Source organism: Balaenoptera physalus (assembly GCF_965194825.1).
Source record: "Balaenoptera physalus genome assembly, chromosome: 16".
In the NCBI taxonomy this organism is placed as follows: Eukaryota; Metazoa; Chordata; class Mammalia; order Artiodactyla; family Balaenopteridae; genus Balaenoptera; species Balaenoptera physalus.
In genome coordinates, this window is record NC_138898.1 from 8,647,636 (window position 1) to 8,674,108 (window position 26,473).

The following is a 26,473-nucleotide window of genomic DNA, read 5'->3' on the forward strand; positions in this document are numbered from 1 at the left end:
ATGCCTTTAAAGGAAAACCCTGAATTAGGATGTTGGTTCCTCCCTAGATCCAGCAATCGGATAGGACTCATGCAGACAGACAAACTTGGTTCTTATAATTTCTTTGTAAACTTAGATCTAATTCTTTCGTAAGCTATTGAAAGAGAATGATCAGGAAAGAAATTACAAGCATATTTTTTTTTTTTTCCTATACAAAAGAATCCCCATTGTGGGCCAGTTTGGTAGGAAACAGAAACAAGCAAATATAACAAAATCTGTGTTCATACATGGCGATATAGTTTGTATATACAAATATGTACAGTATAAAAATGTACGGAAGGCTGCCATTCCCAGCCATCCAAGCTGCATTGTACACAAGGAAAACAGCCTGGATTTTCTTCCTAGTATACAGGCAAACGTAGTATATACAGCATGCAGGTTATAGAAAATTAGTGCGCTTGCATGGAAACATTCTACAGGTATGCTTGCAGTCATTTTTCTTTGAAAATGACTGGTCTGCTTTCCTAATATAAAAATGTGTTTGCCTTTTCTTGCTGGCAAATAAGCACTTTCCTTTGGAGCAAGGATGAATGGAATTCTCCTAACTCACTATGCCCTACTTCCCCCACTGCCATTTCTAAAAGAAAAAAACAAAGTCTAGAATTAACACGAGGGGACAAATATATAACAGAAACATGGTCGATGCCAATTTCTTAAAAACCTACAAGTGCTCTGCAGAGTAAGAACTGGTTGACCAGTAAGAAGGCTGCATATGATCAACTACTGTCTTGATTTTAAAAGGGTTTGGAAGTTTCTGATGCACGCTGACAGCGCCTGGCTGTTAGGAATCAAAGTCAGAAGGGATTGGAAAGATACCAGCATATCAGAGACCAAAAAGTAGATTGTATCCCGAGATTTTAGGACATTTAAGAACCCTGAGCCAAACAAGAATTGCTTCGTACGTCAGCTTTTTTTGACTTGCATTGCATGTTCTAGCATCAGATGTGTTATAAGCCAAAACATTGTATTGCAAAACTGGAATGTTTCTGTAGCGTTTATCTCCCTGCAGGACAGGAACAGTTTTTATATCTTCTCCACAGATTGGTTGAGCTTTGTGTATTTAAAAAATATACATACACATTTATAATTTCTGAATGTTATCTGGGTCATTTAGAAAGTTGAAAACAGTATTGTACAAAGTCTTCATATTTGAGATATAATCGTATGATTGTTCAAGTTCTGTAAATATATGCCTTTGCCTGGGGACGGAGATCCAAACGTAGGTTTCACATTCAAGATAATTCAGTAAACACATTGAAATTCACTTTCTGGAGGGGTTGAAGGGAGTGGTAGGGTTTTTTATTTAAAAAAAATTTTTTTTAAGTAATGCATTTGTTAGAATTTTTCAACTTCTCCTGGGGGTTCTCACAAAAGAGTTATTATTTGTACTTCCAAAAGCAGTCTTAAGCAAATAAACATTGTACAAAGGGCTGCATTTAATCTGTCTTTTTTCAAGCAGATCGTTTTTTAAAAGGCCTTAATGATAATCATATGGCTATTGGTAAAATCATTTGTAGGCTGAGAGGTGTCAGATCAGGGTGCCATTACTTGGAAGAGCCATTTTACTTGGAATATATTTTTCCAACGGAAATGGACAGAGTTCTGTTGCAGAAATAACGTTCCACCTGGTACTAGCATTTTAAAACAGTCCTATTCTAATCCATAAAACATTTCTAGTTTTCCCTGAAGCTTTGGGCTGCCTTGCGCATGAATAATTTTTGGAGAAACACCCACGCCCGTTAGCCCATTGTTCGTAACTATTGGAAGAAGATTAACTAGAGCCGGGAAATTGTATATCTGCGTCTGCCTCTGAATCTGTGACAGGAAACCAAAGGAGATAAGTGGCTCTTATTTTGGATGAAGAGGTAAAATTCCCCTGTAGAAATTCTAAAGATGATTCACAAGTTTCAAAATGTTTAATGCTTCCCTACAATGGAAACATGTCTCTCTGTCTGGGGGGGATGGAAATTTGTATCTCTTTCTCCTGCTCAGTCTTTGCCTAAACGTATTTCGTGGATATTTTGAGAAAGTGCCACATATAGGAAAGGAGAAAATGAAATTAGCATTTTAACATCTCACAGGGGAAAAAAATAAACCAAAAGTTCGGTTGTGATTTTTTTTTTTTTTTTTTTTGCCTAATGCATCTTCAAAATAGATACCACTTTTACTGCTCTTTAAAACTACATATGTGTATTTGTGTGTTTTAAAGCCTTCAATGTATTTCCTTATTATTATTATTATTTCAGCATTCATCAGCACTCTTCTATTTTTGTTGCAGAGAATAGAAGATAATGTGAAAATGACATTTTTTAATGTTTTTTTTTTTTTTTTTTAACAAAAACATTTAACAAGCTTGAAAAATAAAATCTGATGAAAAAGATTTGAACGCAGTCAAATAACCTGGGAAGTGACAGATGGGAAAGAAACAGAATGCAAGCACCTTTCAAGGCCTTGTAATCTTTGGATTTACTGTGAAAAGTTTCAGAAAATCGTAGACTCTTACTGTGGCACTGTCCATAGACCCTGGAAAATAACAGTGAAATTCACATATATACACGGATACACACACACACACACACACACACACACACACACACACACCCCTCCTCTCTGCTTAGCCAGAGCTACATAAATGCTTTCCCCAAATGTCATTTCATTTGTTTGTTTTCTGCATTTCAACTAAATTCAGTGGCTTGCGTCTGTGACATTAATTATGAAAGACTCCAACAACTGAGCAGGCACATTTTTGGGGGTGAGATTTAAGAAATCTATTTGTGACCTTCAATTCTGTGGGGACCGTCTGGGCTATCCAATGTATTCTATGATTATAGTCTGCTTTTAGGTCTTGACCTATTTTTAAGCTATTTCCTCTCTGTATACTTTTCAGAAGGCGGATTCCCTATTCTGAAATATTATTATTTTGAAAAACAGGAATAAAATGCAAATAACATGAGGGGAGTTGGACACTATGTCAGCTCCTCGCCCAGGTGTCTGGTATCAGCTACCTTTAGGAGCTGCCATAAGCATTGGAGGACCAGAATGTTGTGTGAATTGTTCACCTCGTATCCCATAGCATCTAGAACAGTGTCATGCATACGGTAGACGCCTGCTAATATTTGTTGAGTAAATTTCCTGAATAAATGGCATTTCCTCTTCTGCCTTGTGCCCCAGTGCTTTGTGACATGCTGTACATTTGGTGAATTTGCTGAACTACAAAATGGCGCCAAATGCATAAATCTTAAGTATTCATATACAAGTTTCTCAGTGGACATTTCGGTTTGCAGCTTGTTGGTGGTCTTAGTTAGAAGGAGGGAAGGGAAAGAAAGGCAATCTCTCACCGTCACTGATACCAAGGGCTGGTGGCAGAATGGAGATCCTTGAGTGTAATTTGCATGATATTTGCATGCCGTCTTCCTGTCCATCTAAAGTTTCAATTTATCAGAACTCTGTTTATTCAGAGAGAGGAAGAGAATTGTATGAAAGCAGATAAAAACATTCTTCTGAGTTCATGTTAGTTTTTCCCTCCAGAAAGAAGTTTCTAGAAGCCTGACAGGACTTGCCAAAGGAAGGCAGGCCTGATCTCTAGGAATATACTGAGCGCTGTGTGTATCTCACAGAGGGAGCCCAGATCTTGTTTCCTAAGGAGAACACTGGCAGCTGTCCCTCAGAGGCAACATTTTTGGTTACCAAGCAACGATTCATGAGTCTTACCAAATGTATCAATATTTTTGTCTCTTGCCTCCCACCCCGCCCCTCCGTAGAAACTGCGCTAACAAAACCATATAGATTATATGTTGAAGCAGATGATTTATTTTTTCTTTCTTAGAAGGGAAACAATTTCCATGGAGCTGAGATTCGCATTGTTTCCCCCCAGTTGGAGCAAGAGCTCAAGAATCTGCTCTGGGATGGTTTCGACAGAATCTGAATTATGTAACTTTATCTAATAACCCTGGGTTGGAGCAGGCAATTTTTAAGAGCTTCAAGAACCCCGATGCTAATGCATTGATTTTCCTTTAATAGAATTTCGTTGTCGAAGGACAGTGCACAGTAGAGTCCACCCTTCAATCTTAACCCATCCGAAGACTGTTCCTTTCCAGTTGAGCGCCGTTCATTTCTGGTTGAATAGGTTAAGCAAAGACAGACCTCGCTGTTCTCAATTCACTTTATGATCCTCCCATCATAAAAAATAATATCAGCACCTTGCTTTTCATGTCAGAACTACATTTGAGCTGCTATTCCCTATGCCCATGAGTAAATCCCATAAAAGCCGCCCCGTTGTACTGTTGCTATTTTTCCTTGTGGGTGATTGATTGATGGATGAGTGCTGACACTTCAATGAAGCTATTTCGACTGCCATCTCAATCCGATGATGTGAGGGGTATATTTTCTGTCCATGCCTCATTACTTCAGAATGACATTCTTGGAACTTCATTTACTTTTTCCCTCCTTCCCCGAAGCGCCATATTTTTTCCCATCTAGGTTATGCATGCCATAAAAAAAGCAATTTGCTATTATATGTGGCATAAGGGCAACACTTTCTCTAGGAGGTAAATAAGAATTTTTTTTTTTTTTAATCCCAATGTTGAATTTAAGGATCATGTCAAACTTCCCAAAACAATTCCAACAGGCAGGCTCCAGGAGAAATGGTGCAGAGGATATATTTGGAAATATTTGACTTCATTTTTTTAGTGTTAAGATTTTTGACAGTGATAAGCTTGGTAATTAAAGCAACAACAAAAAAATAATTATTTTGTTTCAGAATCATCTAGTTCCTAGTGTTGTGCCTAGAATAGTTGAAATATTTCACCTATAGCTGAGTAGCAGTTTACAACACAGTCCACACTTATTTGTCCTTTGAGAATTAGGGTATTCATTGTTTAAACGCAATGATGGATTTATCTATTATAGGTTGCTTTCAGTTGTATCGAAAATGCTCAACTAGAGTAAACAGACCTACCCTTGCATTTCCAAACTGTGCACTAGGTATGCAAGGGTTTTAATATTAAAGCATGCTCTTAGCTTTTCCAAGTTGACTTAGGACCTGATTTTAATCTGTGTAATACAGTATTCCCGTTAATAATAACGTATAATTAAGATATCCGTTAAAAATCCATAACGTTAATTTAATGGAGAAAATCTAATACAGTTCTATTGGAATTTTTACGTTAAATTAACTTTAACGGGCTTTTAATGGATGTCTTAATTAGATCTCATTATTAACGGGAATATTCCACAAATTAAAATTGGGCCCTCAAAATTTTAATGAAAAAAGTTGCAGGAACACATTTAAAATGGACACCCTATTTCATGCTTTCTGTTGCTTCTACAGCTAAGCTGTGTTTCACAGCCCATAAACAATAGGTCCTGCAGAAAGAAATTACCAGAAAAGGCTGCTGCTGAACTTTCTGCCCTGCAATGATCTCATCTTCTTGCTTTCTGATTCCACATCTCACTAATTTCCTCAATTCTGCCAATTTGCAGGTCTCATGTGACAGCGGTGCATGCTGAAAACTACATATTTTTTAGCCAATGAAGATAATAATGATAATAAAGATGCCCACCACTGCATGGGAAAAAGTCATTGGCAGCAACATGGTTAAGCCTGACTATTTGAACAACTTTCCCAGAAGATGAACATTGTTCAGAGGTTTTCTTGGCTCAAACTCTGGTTTAACTTAATAATTCTTCCACTTTGCAGTGATTAATGGCTCCCAAGTGCAGGGGCAGGACTGGACAATCCAGGTGCAACCGTAATTGTTGCACTGAACAGAAACATTTCCTTTAGACAAATGTTCCCAGAGGGGTTATAAATAGGAAATGGACATTACCATGGAAAGTAAGCTTCCAAGCGTCTACATCTAGTGCAGCCCACTTGGACATTAAACTATGAAGACTTATCCTCCCCACCCCCACCCCCCCCTCCCGCCCTTTCCTGTCAAGTGTTACAAACTGACAAAATAAGTACATCAATGTTCTCAGTCATTACTTTTCTTCGGTGGCACTTCGTTTTCTCCTGACAGTGGAAAGGGGGCCGGAGAGACGAGAGAGCCCCGTTGCAGTTTATTAATGAAAATCTAATGTTGTCCATAAGCAGAGAAGTGGAAATCAATACTTCATTACCAAATTGTTAGTGAGGATGAAGAGAAATGGCTGGGGTGATTTCTTTTCTTTTCTTTCTTTTTCTTTTTTTTTTTAGCAGTCTTCTTAGAGCAGGGTGTCAGGAGGAGTCAATGTCAGGAGCAAGGTGGTGCACCAAGGAAGGGCTCAGTGTGAGGGAACCAGGCTGGAGAGTTGAAACTAAGGCATTTGTCCTGTAATGGGAATCAGAACAACAGAAAAAAATGCATTATTTTCTGAGGAGTAGCTCAGGTGGTTATTTCCCCCAGGGAGTCAAATTGCTCACCTATTTCATTGGTATTAATGTTCTGCATAGGGTCTTAAATAAGTCTAGTCTAGGGTATGATATAATCAGTTGATGGGACATAGAAAGGAAGGGCTAATTTAGGAAAAAAGTCTTAAAAATATAATGTATGGGGCTTCCCTGGTGGCGCAGCGGTTAAGAATCCGCCTGTCAATGCAGGGCACACGGGTTCGAGCCCTGGTCTGCGAAGATTCCACATGCCGCGGAGCAACTAAGCCCGTGTGCCACAACTACTGAGCCTGTGCTCTAGAGTCCGTGAGCCACAACTACTGAAGCCCGCATGCCTAGAGCCCGTGCTCCGCAACAAGAGAAGCCACCTCAATGAGAAGCCCACGCACCGCAAGGAAGAGTAGCCCCCGCTCGCCGCAACTAGAGAAAGCCCGTGCACAGCAACAGAGACCCAACGCAGCCAAAAATTAAAAAAAAAAAAAAAAAAAAATAATGTATGGAAGAGATATTTATTTATTTATTTATTTATTTATGGCTGTGTTGGGTCTTCGTTTCTGTGCGGGGGCTTTCTCTAGTTGTGGCAAGCGGGGGCCACTCTTCATCGCGGTGCGCGGGCCTCTCACTATCGCGGCCTCTCTTGTTGCAGAGCACAGGCTCCAGACGCGCAGGCTCAGTAGTTGTGGCTCACGGGCCCAGCCGCTCCACGGCATGTGGGATCCTCCCAGACCAGGGCTCGAACCCGTGTCCCCCGCACTGGCAGGCAGACTCTCAACCACTGCGCCACCAGGTAAGCCCGGAAGAGATATTTGAACACCCATGTTCATAGCAGTGTTATTAACAATAGCCAAAAGGTGGAAGCAACCCAAACGTCCATCTGTGGATGAATGGATAAACAGAATGTGGTACATCCACATCCACTCTCGTACATTCTACAATATGGATGACTCTTGAAGACATTATGCTAAGTGATAATAAGCCAGTCATAAAATGATAAATAACTTCACTTACATGAGGTACCTAGAGTAGTCAAGCTCATAGAAACATAAAGCAGAATCGTGGTTGCCAGGGGCAACCTTTGCAAGATGAAAAAGTCCTGGAGATGGATGGTGGTGGTGTTTGCACAACAATGCGAATGGAATGCACTTAACGCCACTAAACTGTACACTTAAAAACGGTTAATGGATGTATTATTACAAAAAGGGATGGAACCAAATAAAACATAAACCATAAAAAATGGTTAGGATGGTAAATTTTATGTTATGTGTATTTTACCATAATTAAAAGTAAAAAATATATATATGATTTTTCTATTGTGAAGCATTTAAAAAAATTAACCCATGGCCCCACCATCAGGAGAAAGCTCCTATTTACATTCTGTAGTACTACCTTCTAGTATTTTCTTTCCCACCATTTTGTTAGGTTTACATAGTTGTAAGTGCCCACTGTGTAATGTTTTTCTCTGTACTCTTTCACTTGGAAATCTCATTGTAAACAGTGGGATGTATTCTGTCACTTACATTATCAGGGTTTGCTAAACCATTCTTGTGATGTTGGACATTTAATTTGCTTCCAATTTTATTCAATAATATACAACACTGTGATGAACATCTTTGTATTTAAAGCCTTTCAGTATGTTGGGATATTTTAATAGGCTTAAATTTCGGAGTCAAAAGATAGCAACATTTTTGTGGTGGGGAAATGCTTAAAACTACCTAATGGGGTGAATTTTTTTCAGATATGTGCTATTTGTCTGTTTGTTTGTTTTGGCCATGCTGCATAGCATGTGGGATCTTAGTTCCCCAGCCAGGGATGGAACCCGTGCCCCCTGCAGTGGAAGCGCAGAGTCCTAACCACTGGACCACCAGGGAATTCCCAGATATGTGCTATTTGGATTACTGTAGGAATGCATATGATTTCCATCAGTCCAATCCGGGTGGCAAATCCTTGTTTACACATTATTTAGTGGTAGTGCTCATTTTAATGAGAAAAAAACACTTTGGACCTATATTTAATTTGTCCTTTGGAAAAGGAAATTTTCCAAGTTTCTAGTAGAAGAACAAAGACAAGTTGAAAATTGTGTGACACTTGATGTGAGCAGAGAAATTACATGTAAAATAATCATAACAGACATTATAAAGGATACCTCGGTAAGTATGGCTGCAATACTAGCAACCGGTTATTATATACCTACCAAATGCCAGGTGCTTTACATCCATTACCATTAACCCTTCAAACAACTTCGTTTTAAAAATAAGAGAGAGAAAAAGTCTCAAAGAGGTTAGTGACTTGTCCAAAGTCCCACAGCTAATAAAAAGCAGTGGATGGCTTTAAATTGAGGCTTTCCCACTTGGAAGCTTCCACGCTCACTCAGGCACCACCGTCAGGGGAAGGAACCATTTCCCTTGGTCACTGAGTTTGTATTTCAGATACGAAGGGCCCCAGCAGTCTTTGCTCTGACTTGGTTGGAACCTCCTACCCCGCCCTCGCAGGTCAGGAAACTTGAAGGAGGATGGTCACGTGGTCACTTGATGGAGGAAGAGAAACGGGTTAAAGAAAAATAGAGGCTTCTTCCCTAAAGAGTGAACGTGCCTTACACCGTGAGTCAGGACGATGTCCTGGTGGGGGGCAGTTTCACACTCAGTCTGTTCATGGCCCTCATTTTCTCCTCCTTGACCTTGATGTTAATGTGATACCAGTTTTAGAGAACCTTATTTCATCTATCACTTCCTTGAAACTGCTCCAGATTTGATCAACACCCAAACTTCTCTGGCTGGGTTTCTCTTAGGTCAAAATTTGTTCTGGGAAGGGGAGCAGGGAGAAAGGAAAAAATAATTTTGTTATAGTCCCCTTTTGGAAATTCACAGTACATATTAGCGTATGAAAGGCTCTGAGAAGGCCTGCAATTAAAACCCAACCCAATCCAACACAATATACCTTTCTTTAACCCAGTGTTTCCCAAATTCATTTGATAACCCTTCTCTTCCCTACAGAACACTCACAGATATACTTGAGTGTCATTTTCGGGAAAACACTTTCATGACAGACGCTCGTGCAGAAGCAAAAGAAGTTGTTTAGTTCCTGAGATCTCAGTCCTGACGTCATTATTGACGTTCTGTAATTCTTTGCTCAGGTTACTTGGCTTTTGGGGGTCTCAGCATGAAAGGATCCTGCTGTCTTGATAACTTGATATTTTTTGCGTGTTTAGTCTATACTATCCTTTCGAGATCCGTGCCTTACCTCACGTCAACTTCACAATGCTGTAACACAGGAGGTACTAGTGTCTACACTTTCCAGCCTAGGAAATGGGGATTTAGAGAGGTGAAGCCACTGACCTGCAGCCACCTGGCTGGTAATAGGAGAAAGGGTATCCAGATTCAGGTTTTTCTGGTCTCTTAAGCCCTGCTTCTTATATTGCCTGTGATCGCTTGGTAATGTCTTAAAATGTGAAACACTAACATTATTAATAATTTAGAGGCATTTTCCCAAGAGTATCTGTACAGTTACTCAGTTAAATTCCAGATATGAGCGTCTTCTGTTAAAACCCAGCTATGATGCTATTTCTATCTGAGAGATCTCATATCCCACCATGATTGATGGAAGCGGTGGATTCTTCTGGAAGGGCAGTGTTTCTGTACTAGAAGAGAATGGTAAAGAGGAGACCTGAATCTTGGGCCACTTTGGGACAATATACCCTTAAAAAAATTATTTCTTATCTTAAAAGAAGAAGAGAAATGTTTTTTTCCTCTAGGTCTAAAGATGAGACCTGGCAGAAAATTAAAACTAGAAAATGAAGGGAAGGGGGATGAGAATGGATGCTATTACCTTTTACTGTTCAGAAAAATTGTGTAGAATGATTTAAGAAAAAAAAAGCGAATACTCTTGGTTGCCTTTCAAATGGTAGTTGAGGCCAAGCTCTGCTGCTGCATGAGTTTTCCCCCCTAATATGTTGAGCTAATACTATAAAAATAAACCAGGAATAAATAAAAAATTTAATTACATATCGAAAAAGTCATTGGCAGTGTTCGTTAAGTAGAGTTTGTGAGGGAGAGCCAGGCAAAAAGATGCAATTATTTTTGTATTACAGTCACCAACAGATGCGTAGAATTCTATATACTGTATTTTAATTTGGTCACGCTGGGATCCTTCATCCCTCGGGCAAGTCATTCTGGTTGGCTCTTCCTTTTCTCTGTGCCCTTGCACCATCCCACCTGCCTTCTTTTTTCTCCACTCTGTACTGTTCTTCTCAGAGCTGTATTATCATCCCAAGAGGGTGTTTTGGGTTTGCTACCATGATGGAGGCGCTGCTAGCATTTCATGGTTAGGGGCCAGGAATGTTAGGCATCTTGCAGTGTGTACAAGGTCTCTCTGTAGGTTGGGATTTCTTATCCTTGGCACTATTGATATTTTGGGCCAGATCATTCTCTCTTTTGGGGGGCTGTCCTGTGCATTGTAGGATTTTTAGCAGCAACCTTGGCCTCTGCCCACCAGATTTCAGTAGCAGTCCCCCTTACCTTCGAGTTGTGACAACCAAAAATATCTCTAGCCTTTGTCAAATGTCCCTTTGGGGTGGGGCAAAATTACCACTGGTTCAGAACCTCCGACCTAGCAGAAAACATTTTTGTTATTTGAGCCTAGAACCTAAGTCCATTTTATATATAAACACAAAGTCTCTTATGCACAGTTTCATATACACTGCATTTTCCAGAAATAAAGCTACCTTGCAAAGAAAGAGAAACTGTGCTTTGTTTTGTTTGGAATGGTCATGGGAGTTATTTGCTGTTTTAAAAAACAGGTCACCATTGGCATTTGTGCTTATATTTGAGATGCCCATTCAACCCACCCATATTGATCTGCATTGATCACTGACACGTTCACTAAACTCTACATCCAGGAGCATGCATCGGGCTACCTCATCATGTCTTCGAGGACCTCGTTACTCTGAGTGTGGTCCATGAAACAGCAGCCCTGGCATCACCTGGGAGCTTGTTGGAAATGCAGAAGGCTGGGTCCACCCCAGAGCTGCTAATCCAGAATTTGCATTTTAACAGGATGCCCAGCTGATTTGTATCCAGGTTCAACTTTGAGAAGTCTGGTTCTAGTGAATTTTTGTGCCCAAATGTTTTCCTTTTCTTTCACGTTATATGATCATGGCATTAGATGATTTCTTTTTGAAATTATGTGTGTAGGCTGGTCATTTGATCTACGAATTCTTTTTCAGGAAGTAAAGGGGAAATTATGAAATGTTTGTCCAGAAACGTCCACAGTGAGTCTTTGAAGGGCGAGGACCCCTGCTCTACACAAGCCCTTTCGAGGCGGCAGCATCCTGTTCCGTGATGTTAAATCTCAGCCGTATGCTGAGGACTGAGTTCCAGATCCGTGCATCCAGCTGGCTTCTGGACATCTCTACGTGAATATCTCACAAGTGCCTCAAAACATGACTTTTCCAATAGCCGGCGTTTGAATTCCCCGTCCCCATCCTGTTTCCTTTCTAACATTTCTATCCATGGGAAATGGAACCTCAAACAGCTCAGTTGCTCCTGCTAGAAAGTTGGGTCACCCTTGATGCCTGGTCATAAAATTCCTCGCCAAAGCTGATTTCCATCTTCACTCTGTGTCCCCGTTCAAGCCTGTGCACATCTTTCCCGGATGACTGTGGGTCCCTCTTACCGGGCTCCTTTAGTCCACTCTGTGTCCCGTGGATCATTTCCCATATGGCAAATGTGAGCTTATGAAAATTGAGATTAGATTGAAGCAGTCACTTCCCATTCCTCCCAGCTTAGACTCCTTCAGTGACCTCTACTGCACTTAGAAAAAAACCTGTTTTTCTAAGACCTTCTGCCTGATCTGCTTTGCCATTTCTCTGACCGCTCCTGGGTCCGTACTGCTTAGTGATATGTCCCGAGAACGCCGGCCTTCTGACAGTTTCTGAAGCATGTCTCCAGGTATTCGAAGATGCTCTTCCCTCTGTCTAGAATGCGCTTCCTCCTGTTCTTTGTTTGGCCAGCACCTTCTCATCCTTGAGGTCTTAATTTAAATGTCATTTCTTCAGAGAAGTTTTTTCTTACCCGTTGAATTTGATTAAATTATTTTGTTATAATATTGCACATTTTATGTTGTCGTTCTAGGACTTGTTGTGGTTTATGAACATAATCATATATGTAATTTTTAGTTCAGTGTCTGCCTCCTGCTCTGGCTTATAAAGCCCAGGAAGGCATGGGCTCTGTGCATTACACTCACATCAGTATCCCAAGCATATAAGCCAATATCTGGCACATAGTAAGTACTTGATAAATATTGGTTGAGTGAATGAAGTTCTAAAGAAAATAATTTGAAGTCTATCTCTTCAAAGATGAAAAAGGAATTTTAAAATATTTATTACTAAAACAGTACAAAAGAAAAAATATAGATTTATCTGGAATCCTTCTTCTGTAATTCTATGAAAGAGAACATGTAAAGAAAAAAAGAGGGGCTTCCCTGGTGGCGCAGTGGTTAAGAATCTGCCTGCCAGTGCAAGGGACACGGCTTCGAGCCCTGGTCCAGGAAGATCCCACATGCTGCGGAGCAACTAAGCCCGTGTGCCACAACTACTGAAGCCCATGCGCCTAGAGCCCGTGCTCTGCAACAAGAGAAACCATGGCAATGAGAAGCCCATGTGCAGCGAAGAGTGGCCCCTGCTCGCTGCAACTAGAGAAAGCCCACATGCAGCAATGAAGACCCAACGCAGCCAAAAAAATAAATAAGAAAAAATAAAAAAGAAAAGAAGAGAACAGGCTAGAAAAATTAGTCTAAGGAAACGGACATCAAGAAGCTTTGCCATCTAAGTGGTGCTTTCAACTTCAAAGAATAATTTATTCTGCCATTCTGAAGCAATTTATATTTTTCAAAGCACATTCATATATATATTCTCTTCTGAAATATATTGGCTAAATATTAGTAGCCCCAAAGATAAAGAGTTTAAATAATTTGCTGAGGGAGTTTAAATAATTTGCTCCCATGGTGATCGTGATGGGTGAGGACACCTGACTCCTAATTCCGGGCTTCTTGAAACTATTTGGTTGAAAATGAAAAAATAGAGTAAAATACAACTGCTGAAGAAATAGAAAATGTATTATTAAAAAAAGACTGTGGCACGGAGGCCAGGTGGAAATGGAGACAGGCGATTTTTAACCCTGTAATCCTGGGAGAAACCTGCAGTTAAAATTTTTTTCAAATTGATTTTACAATTTGAAAATCCAAATTGGCTTACCTACATTGATGAATTTCATCATTAGTGCTTCATCTAATTTTTCCTAAGAGAAATCTCTGTGTGCAGAAACCCTTAAACTTGGGTGGACCAATTTCAAGTCTTTGAATGAATAAAATAATTGCTTAAATGTATTGAACACTTTTTATACGCTAGACATAGCTTCATGTGAGTAGGTGGATAACATTTTAAAATATTGTTTGATATAGTTTTGCCTTTTCTTAATTCCTTTCTTCCATGCAGTTTTCTCACCATTGAAAACAGAGACCCAGACTGGTTGCCCAAGGAAAGGGGAGGCCACCAAATAAACCAGATAGGAGGAAGGGTCTGAGTTTATGAATGTCAAGAAGGACTTTTTCTTTCTTATGTCAAACCTCAAAGAGGTGAGTCAGAAAAAAAAAAAAAAACTAAAAATTCTATATCAGTAACGTCTGTGTAGTGACTATTAATTTTAGACCCACCACTTATGCATTATTTTTGTTAACCATCTCAACAACTCAACGGGGTATCCAGTATTACAGAGGAAAAAACTGAAGTTTAAATAACTGAAGTGACTTATCCAAGGCGATGTAACAATCAGTGGAACTGGATATTCCGATATTCAATAGGAATATATACTTTCTGGATTTCAGAGTCTTTACCTTTAACCATGAAACTAATTGTTCCTGATGTTGAATTTGTGCCCATGAAACAACACTTCTTTTTTTGTATATTTGTTTAAGGAGAGCTTGATTAGACCCTTGAAGAACAGGAGGCAATGCTACTATTGATCTTGATAGTCTTCTCCTTGGGACATCTAAATGCAGACGGCATGCAGGTCATAATTGACACACTGGAAAATCTCAACTTTTGAACTTCCTCTTTTAAAGCACAACTTGTGATAAATCAACCATGTGTCTCAAATGCATGATATATGCTTCATGACACAAACCAGACTGTCAACTGTCTACAGCCCTAAAGCTGGAGGAGACTTTTCCATGTCTTTTTTTTTTTTTTTTTAAATCAGTGCCAGAGCAAACATCTAGGTTGACCTCCATCCTATATCACCAACCTCCAGTGTCTAATGGAGTGCGCCAGTTGGAAATACTTTTAAAAATAAGTTCCCTTTAGATCTACTTCATGGGCAGCCCTTGAAATGGTTTAAAATCTCTTCACCATGGTGTGCGAAATGGCTGTTCAAGAAACTGGCAGAAACAGGGTGACGTCTTCGAGAACAACAACAACAAAAATGTCAGGCGAGAAGATGAGGGGCTTCCTGAGAATGGCACAAATGCTGTCACTAGGTGTCATTTGTGTCCTTGCTTGTGTGTCAGCTTAGAAGATTTCAATGGCAGCAGAAAATCTGTTCCTTAAAGCACACTCTTCAACTTCAGGCTACCCAAGTAGTTAAGAAACAGAAATGAAAGAAATGGCATGAGGGTTTGCCCTCTGAAAATCTCTTGACAACTAATGATGGGATTATGGAGTCTTAACTGCCGTACAGTTATCCCTAATTATAACCAAAGGTACGTCAATCTAAATAAAAATGATAAGGCAGAGAGAGGCAGCTCCACTCCCTCCTCCCAACTTGCTTTTTAACATGAATCTCTTCACAGTATGATGCTTTGACAAAGCTTGGATTGAATAATTATTAAAAAGAGATGGAGCCCAGTGTTAAGCAAAACATATTTTTGCAGAAAGGAATAGTTGAATTTTTTTTTTTTTTAATTTTACAGAAAGGAATGGTTTCAGTTTTAAATATTTGGTTTAACATGGGAACCTCCAATTGTCTTTTTTGTACTCTATCACAAAAGTTATGCAAGAACTTTCTGCCAGACATTAGGTATCAGAAAAGGCATGACTTATTCTTAAATCCTGATATAGATTTTCCTTATGGGAAAAGTCAGTCTTGGGATGGATCTTGTTTCCATTTTTGCTTTCACTGCTAGGGAGCTCAGAGTCAATTTGGTGACCCAACTTCAGCAACTGTGTAACCTCTGAAGGCTACAGTCTACGTGCATTAACTTCTCTTCGTATTCTCTCTCCATTTTCCTTTGGCATTTTTGTTAATAGTTTGACACTTCCATTTATTAGCTGGGTGACATTGGGGGAAATGACTTACCCTTTTTCTTCCTAAGTTTCCACATCTGCAAAATCAGGATGATATTAGTGCCTTTCACAAATGGTTCCTGGCACACAGTAAGTGCTCAATAAAATGTAGATTTAAAAAATGATTTTCTTTTCTTTTCTGATTTTATTGCATTGCATACAATATGGTACCTTAAAAGTGCTGTTGAATAATGTGTAGAATAAATTAAAAAAAATACATACATAAAATTCTGCTTATGTGTTAAGAATCAGGTCTTGGAAAATGGATTATTCTTACCTTCTGGAAATTTAAAAAACTAAGTAGAAGAGAGCCTCTTTATGTCAGGCATTAAACAAATGGTGAAAAGAAATCAGCTGTCAATTCAGATGTGAACCTAAGAAAAGTTTTCCTCTTTTATAAAAAAAGTATAAAATAGCATTTCCAAACATTTGATGTGGATATTAAGAAGAAGAGGGTAGAAAGCAGTCATAATACCTACCATTTTATCAAGTGCTCATTATAAGCTCTGCACTTTACAATAACACCTGACTGTAGATCTCATGGTCCCTATTTATTGATGAGAAAACAGAGGTTTGGACTGGTTAAGAACATCAAGGTCAGTTAGTTAGTAAGCAGTAGAGCAGCATTTGGACTTAGGTCTGTCTGACTTCAGAAGCCTGTTCTCCAGCCAGTATTTATTGCTGTCAGTGGAACTAACTAGAATCTTCTAAAGGCATGTTGCTCGGTAAAGTTATATAATGAAAAATGATAAGGACTGAAAAACTGTCCAGCTGTTATCGTCCTTTCAAGAGATAAATTAAAAGGGTGGCAAAGATCAGAACATCCCGACAATGGAAAGGGAAAATGTCCCTGGTGGTTTCAATGTTGATTATAATTTCGTGTTTGGCAATTATGTATTTAACATTTGACAATTCTCATGTATGGTTGCTTTTGGTGCATGGTCATACAGGAGAGAAAGGAAGCAATTTCCCTGTACCCATTTTTATTGAGCCACATTCATATACTCCAAAAGGGCACTTAAATTGTTTGAAAGAGGTCTAGATGCTGGCAAACACCACCATAAACAACCCGGACAGCTTAAAGTCCACACCGACAACAACATGATTCACAATGGAACTCATCTTCTCTAAGTGGAGCACAGAGCCAAATGTTATTTATGACAACTAACTTACAACCAGACGAGATTCACTGCATGGACCCAGCTAGGGGACTTTACTGCTGCTTAAATGTGAGTTGTCAGCATTTTAGGAAGAACGGCTTGCCCTCCAAGTATGGAAAATGAACGGCAGAATATTTTTTACCTCTGTGATTATGTGTCTAAGCCCATTGCAGCACTGTTTGTGATGAGTCTACACTGGACAAGGGGGTTGGTGGATTGGAAACCGTGTTTAGATAATTCAGGCAAACCCTCTCATTTTCCAAGAAGAGTCTCCCTTCCTTGAATGATCGTTTCATTCATGCCTACTCTTTGCCTGAAGCTTGACTGCAATTGTTTTATTTAACCCTTATAATAATCCCCAAATGTAGCTCTTATGAACCCCCTTTATCAGAGATCAGAAAACTAAGGGACAGAGATTTAAGTAAAGGGAGCAAGATCACATGTCTGGAAAATGGCAAAACTGGGATTTGAACCAGGTTTCCCTGTCACCAAAGGGCCATGCCGCTTCGTAATAATAACCGTTACCCTTTACCGATTTGCAAGTGACCAATAGTTACCAACCCTCATGAAAGACTGGGAAGATATGAGTCGTAATTTCCTGTATAGAAATGAAGAAGTGGAGGTTCAGGAGGTTAAGTTACCCTCTCCCACCCCCCCCCCCCCTCAGCCCATGCAAATATTTCCTAGTGAATCTGGAGCAAAATCAAGACTTGTCTGGAGCTCAAACCTAGTATCTCACTGGACTCCACCACTGTTTCCCAAAGTACGTTATGGAGAGAGTCTGGGTGCCTGGAGATGCTCTGAGAAAAAAAAAAAAGTTCTTTTATTCATTTATTTATGATTTAAACGGAATCTCCTAAAAAATGTCAAGCTCTATCCCTCCTCACAGCCTTTGCACCCGCTGTCCCCTTGGCTCGAGTGTCCCTCCCATGATTCTGCCTGGATAATTCCTGCTCCACACTCACCCACTGGCTTAACCATCACGGCCTCAGAAGGACCTTTCCTTCTTCCAGAATCCAGGTTCCCAGGTTTCCTCTCTCTTGCCCTCCACTTGTTATTAATAACACCTCGGTTTGTGTGAATACGGTTTAATGCTTGCCTCTCCCACTAGCCTTCAGGGTCTAGGAGGGCAGGAGGGGTGACTGCCTTGTTCTCAAGACTCCGAAGTACCAGCCCAGGGCCTGGCCCCTGCGTGTCACTCCATAAAGAAATATGAGCTTTTCTACGTACTCTGCCCGCTGCTCTGCCTTTGTAGAGTCATAGATATGAGACTGAATGACCTCAGGGATGCTCCCTGCCTCTGCCATTTTGCAGACAGTGACATGGTGGCCCCCGCCTTCACGTCCACTGGGTGACGGTGAGAATAGTAACCTGGTATTTACTAAGCCAGTATGTTCTTGGTCTGGAGCCCAAGTGTTAAACCAACTGCATCCGATTTAACCTTCCAGACCAACAAGGAAGTCGAGGCTCAGAGATGCTCAGCCCCTCTCCCCAGTTCACAGCTAGTAAGTGGCCCAGAGTTACGTAATTGCACCCCATGCCTCTGGGCGAGTTCTCCACTCCGGCCCCATGCCACATGGGGGTTGCCTGGGAGCCTTTCAACACCGGATGTCCGGGCCCCACTGATGCCCAGAATCTCCCAGATTCTGTCTTAGTTGGTCCAGGGTATGGCCTGGGCGCTGAGATTTTTAAAAGTTCTCCAGGGGATTCTAATGTGCTCCTGAGACTGAGAACTTCTGCCGGAATGTACAACTGATTGATTGATTGGTTGATTACTGCCATGTAATCAATAAACTGTTCTTGCAGAGACTGGGTAGAATATGCAATTTGTACAATTCTACTACAGCATTCCTTGCTTCCTTCTCTCTCTCTCTCCTCCTCCCTCTCTCTTTCCCCTCCCCAATCCAAAATCTGCATTTCTATTTAGATTAAATCCCTTCACAACACATGCAAATATGAAAAAAAAAAAAAAACAAAGAAAAAACCCCACGAACAACGCAAAGCACCAGTGTTTGTAAGATCAGTGACCCTTATTGACAAGTCCCAGCTCAAATGGTTACAAGACTGAGCAACCAAATTTCCTTCCGAAGGAAGAATTCACAGGAGACCTTCAAGTTCCTGGGGTTTGTTTATTTGTTTGCTCTCCTGTATTAAGAACAATCGCTATTATCAGGCAATGAGGCCTCACCTCTTGCCAGGCGCTGTGAGGCTGGTGAGGGACAGAGAGGCTCCCACAACAAAAAGGAAGTGCGTATCAGCAGTAGTGCTTTCACAAAGGGTCAGCTGACTCCGGGGAATGTGCAGTGATCGGTCACCGTGACTGTAAGAGGTGCAGCCAGGATTTGAGCCCCTGCCCCCCTCCTTTCCCACTAGTCCACACTGCCAGCAGACCCTTCAGACTCGACCCTGGATCCTGTTTGTGCACTGAAAAGACACTGAACCAGTTTTTCTCTCTCAGAGGAATTCAAGGCTTTCCTCCGCCCCCAAATCAGCTGTTGAGATGCAGTGATACGTATTTTAAATGTCTCACTTATAAAATTTACTAGAAAACGTTCACCCTTTCCAAGCATAGCTATAAATGAAGTATGGAGTGGACCTCTCATTTTTTTTTTTTAAACCATTGAATTGTCCTCTTTTTTTTTTTTTTTTTTTACTATATATTTACTTATTTGGCTGGGCTGGGTCTTTGTTGCAGCACATGGGATCTAGTTCCCTGACCAGGGATTGAACCCAGGCCTCTTGCATTGGGAGCCTGGAGTCTTAGCCACTGGACCACCAGGGAAGTCCTGAAGCTCTCATCTTTTGTGGAAAGGAAATTGATGAAAAGCTTGTGTGGAGGGTTTCCATAGCTACAAGCTGCTCCCTCTGAGGCCAGGGGCAGGGGCGGGGAGAAGCAACAATTGATGTTAAAGTAATAATGACAAAAGCTTTATTGACAAGCATCTTGGAAGCCAGTGTATGGACTGAATTGTGTCTCCCTCCCTCTACCCCCAAATTCATCTTGATGACCTAACCCTGGTATGCAGGATGTGACTAGATTTGGAGCTAGGGTCTTTAAAGAGGTGATCAAATTAAGATGAGGCTATTAGGGTGGGCCCTAATCCAATCTGACTGGTGTTCTTATAAAATAACGAGACACCTGGCGGGGGGCTGTGCCCGGAGGAAAAACCGTGTGAAGAGGCAGCAAGAGGGCGGTCCTCTGCAAGCCAAGGAGAGAGGCCTGGGGAGAACCAACCCTACCAGCACCTGGATCTTGGACTTCCGGTCTCCAGAACTGTGAGAAAATACATTTCTGTTGTTTAAGCCTCCCAGTCTGTGGTATTTTGCTAGAGCAGATGCGAGACCACATCAGGTAAGTGCTATGAAGAAGATAAAGCAGGTGATGAAAAAGTGAGTGGCTGTAGGTATGACCGTCAGTGTGGCTAATGCTGAGAAGGGGCCAGGGACGGCCCCTCGAGATGTGACATTTGAGTTAAGCCCTGAAAGATGAGAAAGGGTCAGCCATGGGGGGCCCTGGAAGCTCACGTGTCCGGCGAAGCATCCCTAAGTGCAAATCCCCAAGGGCGGGAAAGGGCTTGGGCCATAGACGGGAACATAACAATGGCGGCGTAGACGGAGGCTTGGCCCAGACTGGCAAAAACCAACCCACCGACAACCAAGAGCAAAACCAGAGCCGCAGCTTCCATTCCAGGGCCCTCGGGTCAGGTCCCAACGGTCGCCTATTTTTATATGACCTATGAGCTAAGAATGGCTTTTACATTTTTAAAGAACTGAAAAATATCCAGAGAAGAAGAATATTCCAGGACACATCAAAATTATATGAAATCCCAACTTCAGAGTCCGTTGATGAAGTTTTATTGGCACACAGACCCACATTTGTTTACAGATTATTGATGGCTGTCTTCATGCTACAATGGCAGAGCTGAGCGGTTGTGACAGAGATTGTATAGTATGAAAAGTCTAGAATATTTGCTATCTGGCTTTTTATAGAAAAAGTTTCCCATCCTCTGTTCTTTGGAAATAGCTCTTTTTGAACACAAGTGCGAATACCTATAGAGGCGGGGAGACTTCTCTTCACTTAACTTAAATGGGTCCATTTTCCTCAGAAGATTCCAGACAGAGACATGCATGGAATGCCAGCCCCTTGGATTAAACAGTCCAGGAAGGTCTCCCTTATTCTTTGCTAACTGACCGCTGATGTTTACTCCTTAATTGAATCAGTACATGTTGAGAGATTTTCCTGTGCCTGGCACTGGGTTAGGTGCTGGAATGTTCAACCTGGAACAAGACAGTTTGGTCCTTGCCTTCTGGAAGCTTAAGTTCTAGGTTAAACAGGTTTCCCACAGACAGTCCTTTCTTCCTCTGCACTTAGCTGCCTCTGCCCCTAGGAATGGGGCATATTTGAAACAGAGCTTCAGAGTCAAGCCAATCAGATGTACGCCATATTCCCATCATTGTGCTTAGTTAGGAGATGTTTCAGTCAATAATAATGAGAAAATAAGATGATGTGAGTCAGGCTTGAGGTCAAAGTGAGAGGGGAGGCATCACTTGCCTAAGGTCATTTCCACACCATGAGGAAAACCAGGGAAGGAAACCTTCACCCGACACCCACGCACAGAATTCAGGGGACCCATGAACTTGCGTGGGAAAGAAAATTACATCTTTAATTTCACTAACCTTTAACTGAAATTCAGCATTTCCTTCATTTATGAATGTAGACATCAAATCACAATAGTAGTAGCAGCATTATGATTTTTATCACCAATATTTTCACCAAAATGTCACAGATATTTTCATGTCACATTGTAAATGTGAATATCTTGCAAATATCTTGCGATATCATGTACACTCATCATTACTTTGAAATTACAGTGGTTATTAGCCTTAGTTATGGTCATGCTATTTAATGTATATAAAAAATTCATTTGTTACTATATCACAAATTAGTTTCTTTAATATTTGATAACTGTATTTCCATGAATTTTTTTAACCCTAGGTATTTTATCTTACATCTTTAAAAGCATTAGTTTTGAGAAGGGTTCCACGGGCTACACCAGATGGCCAAAGAAGTATGCAGCCTGAAATGATTAAGAATTTCGTGACCTACAGAAACCAAGGCCTCTTTATTTAGTTAGTTATTTTAAATATTTATTTATTTATTTGGCTGCATTGGGTCTTAGTTGAGGCACGCGGATCTTCGTTGCTGTGTGTGGGATCTTCGTTGGGGCATGCGGGATCTTTTATCTGCGGCATGTGAATTCTTAGTTGCCACATGTGGGAACTAGTTCCCTGACCAGGGATTGAACCCCGGGCCCCCTGCATTGGGAGAGCGGAGTCTTAGCCACTTGACCATCAGGGAAGTCCCACCAAGGGTTCTTTAAATCAAGCGATTCTTAACCTTGGATGAGCATTATAGGAAAGCTGGTGATGCCTGGAATTTTGAGTAGAAATTGTTGCTCAAGTTGTTCAAGCTTATGGCAAAGGAAAGACATGACACCATAAGCAAATTTTGCATTTCTGTGTATGTGTGTGTATGCATTTGTAAATATACACTTGTTTATTTTTTCTGGAGAGAGGATCAGTAACTCTCATCAGATTCTCAAAAAACTTCTTGATCCAAATATGCGTTTAGAATCATCATTCTCGAAGGAGGAGTTCTAGGACAGGGACTCCTGAACCAGGCTGTGATTCAGGAATAGAGAGTCCCATTTCTCTGAGCAACCCTCTCCACCCTGGTCTATTGTCATCCAAGTCCAAAGCCTCAAGTCTATCCAAGACCAAGAAACTTTCTTACAAGGCGCTAAATAAGTGGTCCCCGAAGTGTTCGTATGAAGGATTCCCTCAATATCTGCCTTTATGTGAGGAGGGCGCCCCAGCATCAGCCTAAGTTAATCTTCATTATCACATAAGTGGCTTCTCCCCTCCTGATTTTAAATTAAGATGCACTGGACACTCTCCTTTCTTTCCTGTACTCCACACACACAATCAGCCAGCAAGGCGTTTTAATTAGACCTCTTCTATTATTAGAGCACAGGGAAAAAAAAAATTCATAGCTGATCCGAAGGACCCCAAGCTAAGAAATCATTTAATTTGTTGTTGTTTCCATAAATCAGGGCCCAGTCATCAATTTCACCACATATTTGAGAGCACATGTTATTGACAATGTGTTCGTGGAGAAAAATGGAGTTTGCTGGCAAAGTTGTTCCATTTTCTAAAGATTAAATTGTTCATTGTACAGGCTGCCATCTGCCCTCCCTGGAAGAGATTTAGTTGTTGGCAGAGGCATTCAAAAATCTTGAAGACAAAGTTAAATTTCTTTTTCTTTATTGCCATGCATAACGAAAGGCAAATTCATTCATTCATTCATCTATTCATTCAATATATATCAAGTGTTTCTTTTGTGACATCAGCTAGCTTCCAAGCCATGGATCCCTGGGGAAGGATCACATGTAGCCTTAGAGCTGATCGATAATTCCACAGTCTTCATTCCTGCCTAGGACCTCTGAATAGTTAGCCTTTCTGTCCCCCACCCAACCTGTGTGCTACCGGGAGTCTAACAGAATTATGGTGAGTAACGCAAGTTTCCTCCTCCAAGAAGCTTCCAGTCTATAAAGGATGGATAAGGCAGACACATCAAACAGTGATACAACCCATGCCTTGAGAAAAACGTGAAGGAGAGACAGGACCCATTGCTGAGTCGAAACTTCTTGGAAGACCTGAGTAGAAGAACGTGCAAGAACCATGGCATGAACCTTCACATACATAATATTCTTTTATACAAACACTGTCCTGTTGTAGAAGTGGGTGCTAATATCCCCATTTTGCAGGTGAAGTTATTGAGGCTCAGAGAGATGACGTAATTGGCTCAAGTTCACAAAGCTAATAAAGGATGATGGGAGAGCTCAAACTCTCCATTGAACGCTGTCTGGCCACTGTGTCACATAAAGCAGGGCCTCCAAGTCCCTCAGACTTTCCACAGTTTAACTCCTAAACCACTTACGTTGACCCACTGCACGAATTGTATCTGAAGCCTGTCCTATCCCCTTCATTACTCCTCTGGGGCTATGAATTTCCCTTTGTTCTTCATACTTGATGAAGCACTCTTGTTTTGGTCATGACCTTGGCTATTCTTCTTGACTATAATTTGGATCTTTATTTTTCAGACTACACTCCCTTGAGCAAACCTAAGTCTATCCATCATCAGGTTTGACTTGCTTCCTAGGCTCTCTTCACCTAGGTTTTCCCAGACCCTACTAGCAAACCCAATCATGTATTCATTCATTCAACCCGATAATGAATCTACTCAATTAATTATGGAGTCTCTACTGTGTGCTTACTGTATATGTGATGGTCAAGACTAAAATGACCCCTACCTCTATGGTCTAGGAAGGAAAAGGTCTGGGGCAGACACTCACACAAATGATAAAAACATTAATTACAGTGGAGACAAACATCATGCAGAAAAGCATGTGGATTTATGAGGGAGAGTAAGAGGGGCTTCTAACTTAGTCTGCATGTGTGCTTGGGTGTACCTTGGAGGAGAGAGAGGATGCTACAATAGACTTTTAAAAAAAGTTTTATTTATTTATTTATGTTTATTTTTGGCTGCATTGGGTCTTCTTTGCTGCACGCAGGCTTTCTCTAGTTGCGGCGAGCGGGGGCTACTCTTCATTGCGGTGCATGGGCTTCTCATTGCAGTGGCTTCTCTTGTTGCAGAGCTTGGGCTCTAGGCACGTGGGCTTCAGTAGTTGTGGCACGGGGGCTCAGTAGTTGTGGCTCACAGGCTCTAGAGCACAGGCTCAGTAGTTGTGGCGCACGGGCTTAGTTGCTCCGTGGCACGTGGGATCTTCCCGGACCAGGGCTCGAACCCGTGTCCCCTGAATTGGCAGACGGATTCTTAACCACTGCGCCACCAGGGAAGTCTGCTACAATAGACTTTTATAAAGAGGGTGTTTTATGCCAGAATCTGAAGAATTGGTTAAAACTAAGCCAGCCAGATAAAGAATTGAGAAAAGAGAATTCTTAGAGAAATCCCCAAATATTTGGCCCTTAGGCAGGAAGGAGTCTGACTTGTTCAAGGACCTAAAAGAAAGCCAGTGAGGTTGGAGCACAGATAAGATATCCCAGCTCCCTGAGGTTAGCACAGACATTTTCAAGAAAATAATTCTTACTTTGGTCTAGTGTATGGAGTACCCAATAGATATGATTTCCAAAACAAGTTTGAAATGTATGGTTTATAAAAATATGAATGCTTTATTCCCTATTGCACATTTGAGTGTTTTAATTGGTCAACTTTTAGATCTAGATGGTTATGAACCAGAAATTGAGAAAATTACACTCCATCCTAAAGAAGAACCATCCCCGATGAACCCGCCTCCTATGCATATGCTGTGTAAAAACTTGAAACTGTTCTTTATCTAGAAGAATTTCATAAAATTTTTTGTGAGTGACATAAACAATACAGTGTATTGGTTTGGAATTTCAGTCAATTTTTTCCAGAAAGATTTTCCAATCTGTTTCCCCAGATGTGTACTTTAGGCTGGGGAAGAAAGATTCATTGTTTTCTTCTTCTTCATTTTTTTTTTTTTTTTCTTCTGAGACTGGAGAGTAATGTTGAAGGGGAGAGAAAAGAAGGATATTGTAGAGAAGGGATAAACACTTAAAGCCACAATTTGGCACTTTTTGTTTTCTTTTCCTGGCAGCCCACATGAATACTAGAGAGAAAAATATGGTCTTCCGAGTCTCCTTTTCGGTAAAATTAGTAATAATTTCTTATTAAATCATCAACAATAATAGGAGAAGGGCAGATGCGTTTTGCATAAGTTCAGGAAAAGTCAGGGACTAGCTGCGGGCAACAAGAAGCAATCTCTGTGATTTCTGAAGCACTTCATTGTCAAGGCAACCAAAATGCTTTACTTGTATTCTTTCTTTTTACCTTCACATAACTCTTGCAATATAGTGAAAAACACGCCAAGGAGAGAGGCATGTATCTTAAAGAGGGTGAGATGGTGACACGGAAAGAGAGACCAGGTCAAAACCTCAAGCAAAATAATTGGTAGACCAAATATGTCCAGTATTGCTAAGTCTCAGTTCATGGCAACCAATATGAAATGAGTGAGACAAAGCCACTGCCTTCTGAGAATCACAATTCAGCAAGAGGGTGAAGACATGGCCATTTACTGATGTATTTGTTCAATCAACAAACATTTGCATACTTACTCATGTCAGGCCCTGGTCTCAAGAAGAGGGTCTCGGCAAGTGTATTATGCAGATGCGGCTTCTGCTCGCAGGGAAAGAATTTATAATCTAGTGAAGATGGTCGAACACAGACCATGTAACCGAAAAATAGATCAGTGTTGCCAAAGGGAGGTAAAGGCTGCTCTGGAGGCTTCTAGGGGGTGGTGATGAATGTGTACATAGGTAAAAGCATTGCAGAGCAGACTCTGGGACCCTCTTAACGGGAGGGAGCACAGGAAATCATCCTATCTAATTAAAGAATCAGGAAACAAAAAATGAAACAGAGGAAAGCTGAGTTAGGCCTTGAAGACAGGAGTAGGACTTTGTGCAAATGGG

At 40.9% G+C, this 26,473-nt stretch overlaps 1 protein-coding gene across 2 annotated transcripts in view; it reads right to left on the reverse strand.

The window, feature by feature from the left end:
- Positions 1-3,826: 3,826 nt before the first annotated feature.
- TSHZ2 (teashirt zinc finger homeobox 2) overlaps positions 3,827-26,473 on the reverse strand; it is a 444,239-nt gene continuing 421,592 nt past the window's right edge. For both annotated transcript variants that reach the window (XM_082428374.1, XM_082428372.1), the window contains exon 3: positions 3,827-6,350. In XM_082428374.1, the coding sequence (XP_082284500.1) occupies positions 6,349-6,350 (2 nt within the window). In that variant the 3' untranslated portion in view covers positions 3,827-6,348. The remainder of the gene's footprint in view (positions 6,351-26,473) is intronic.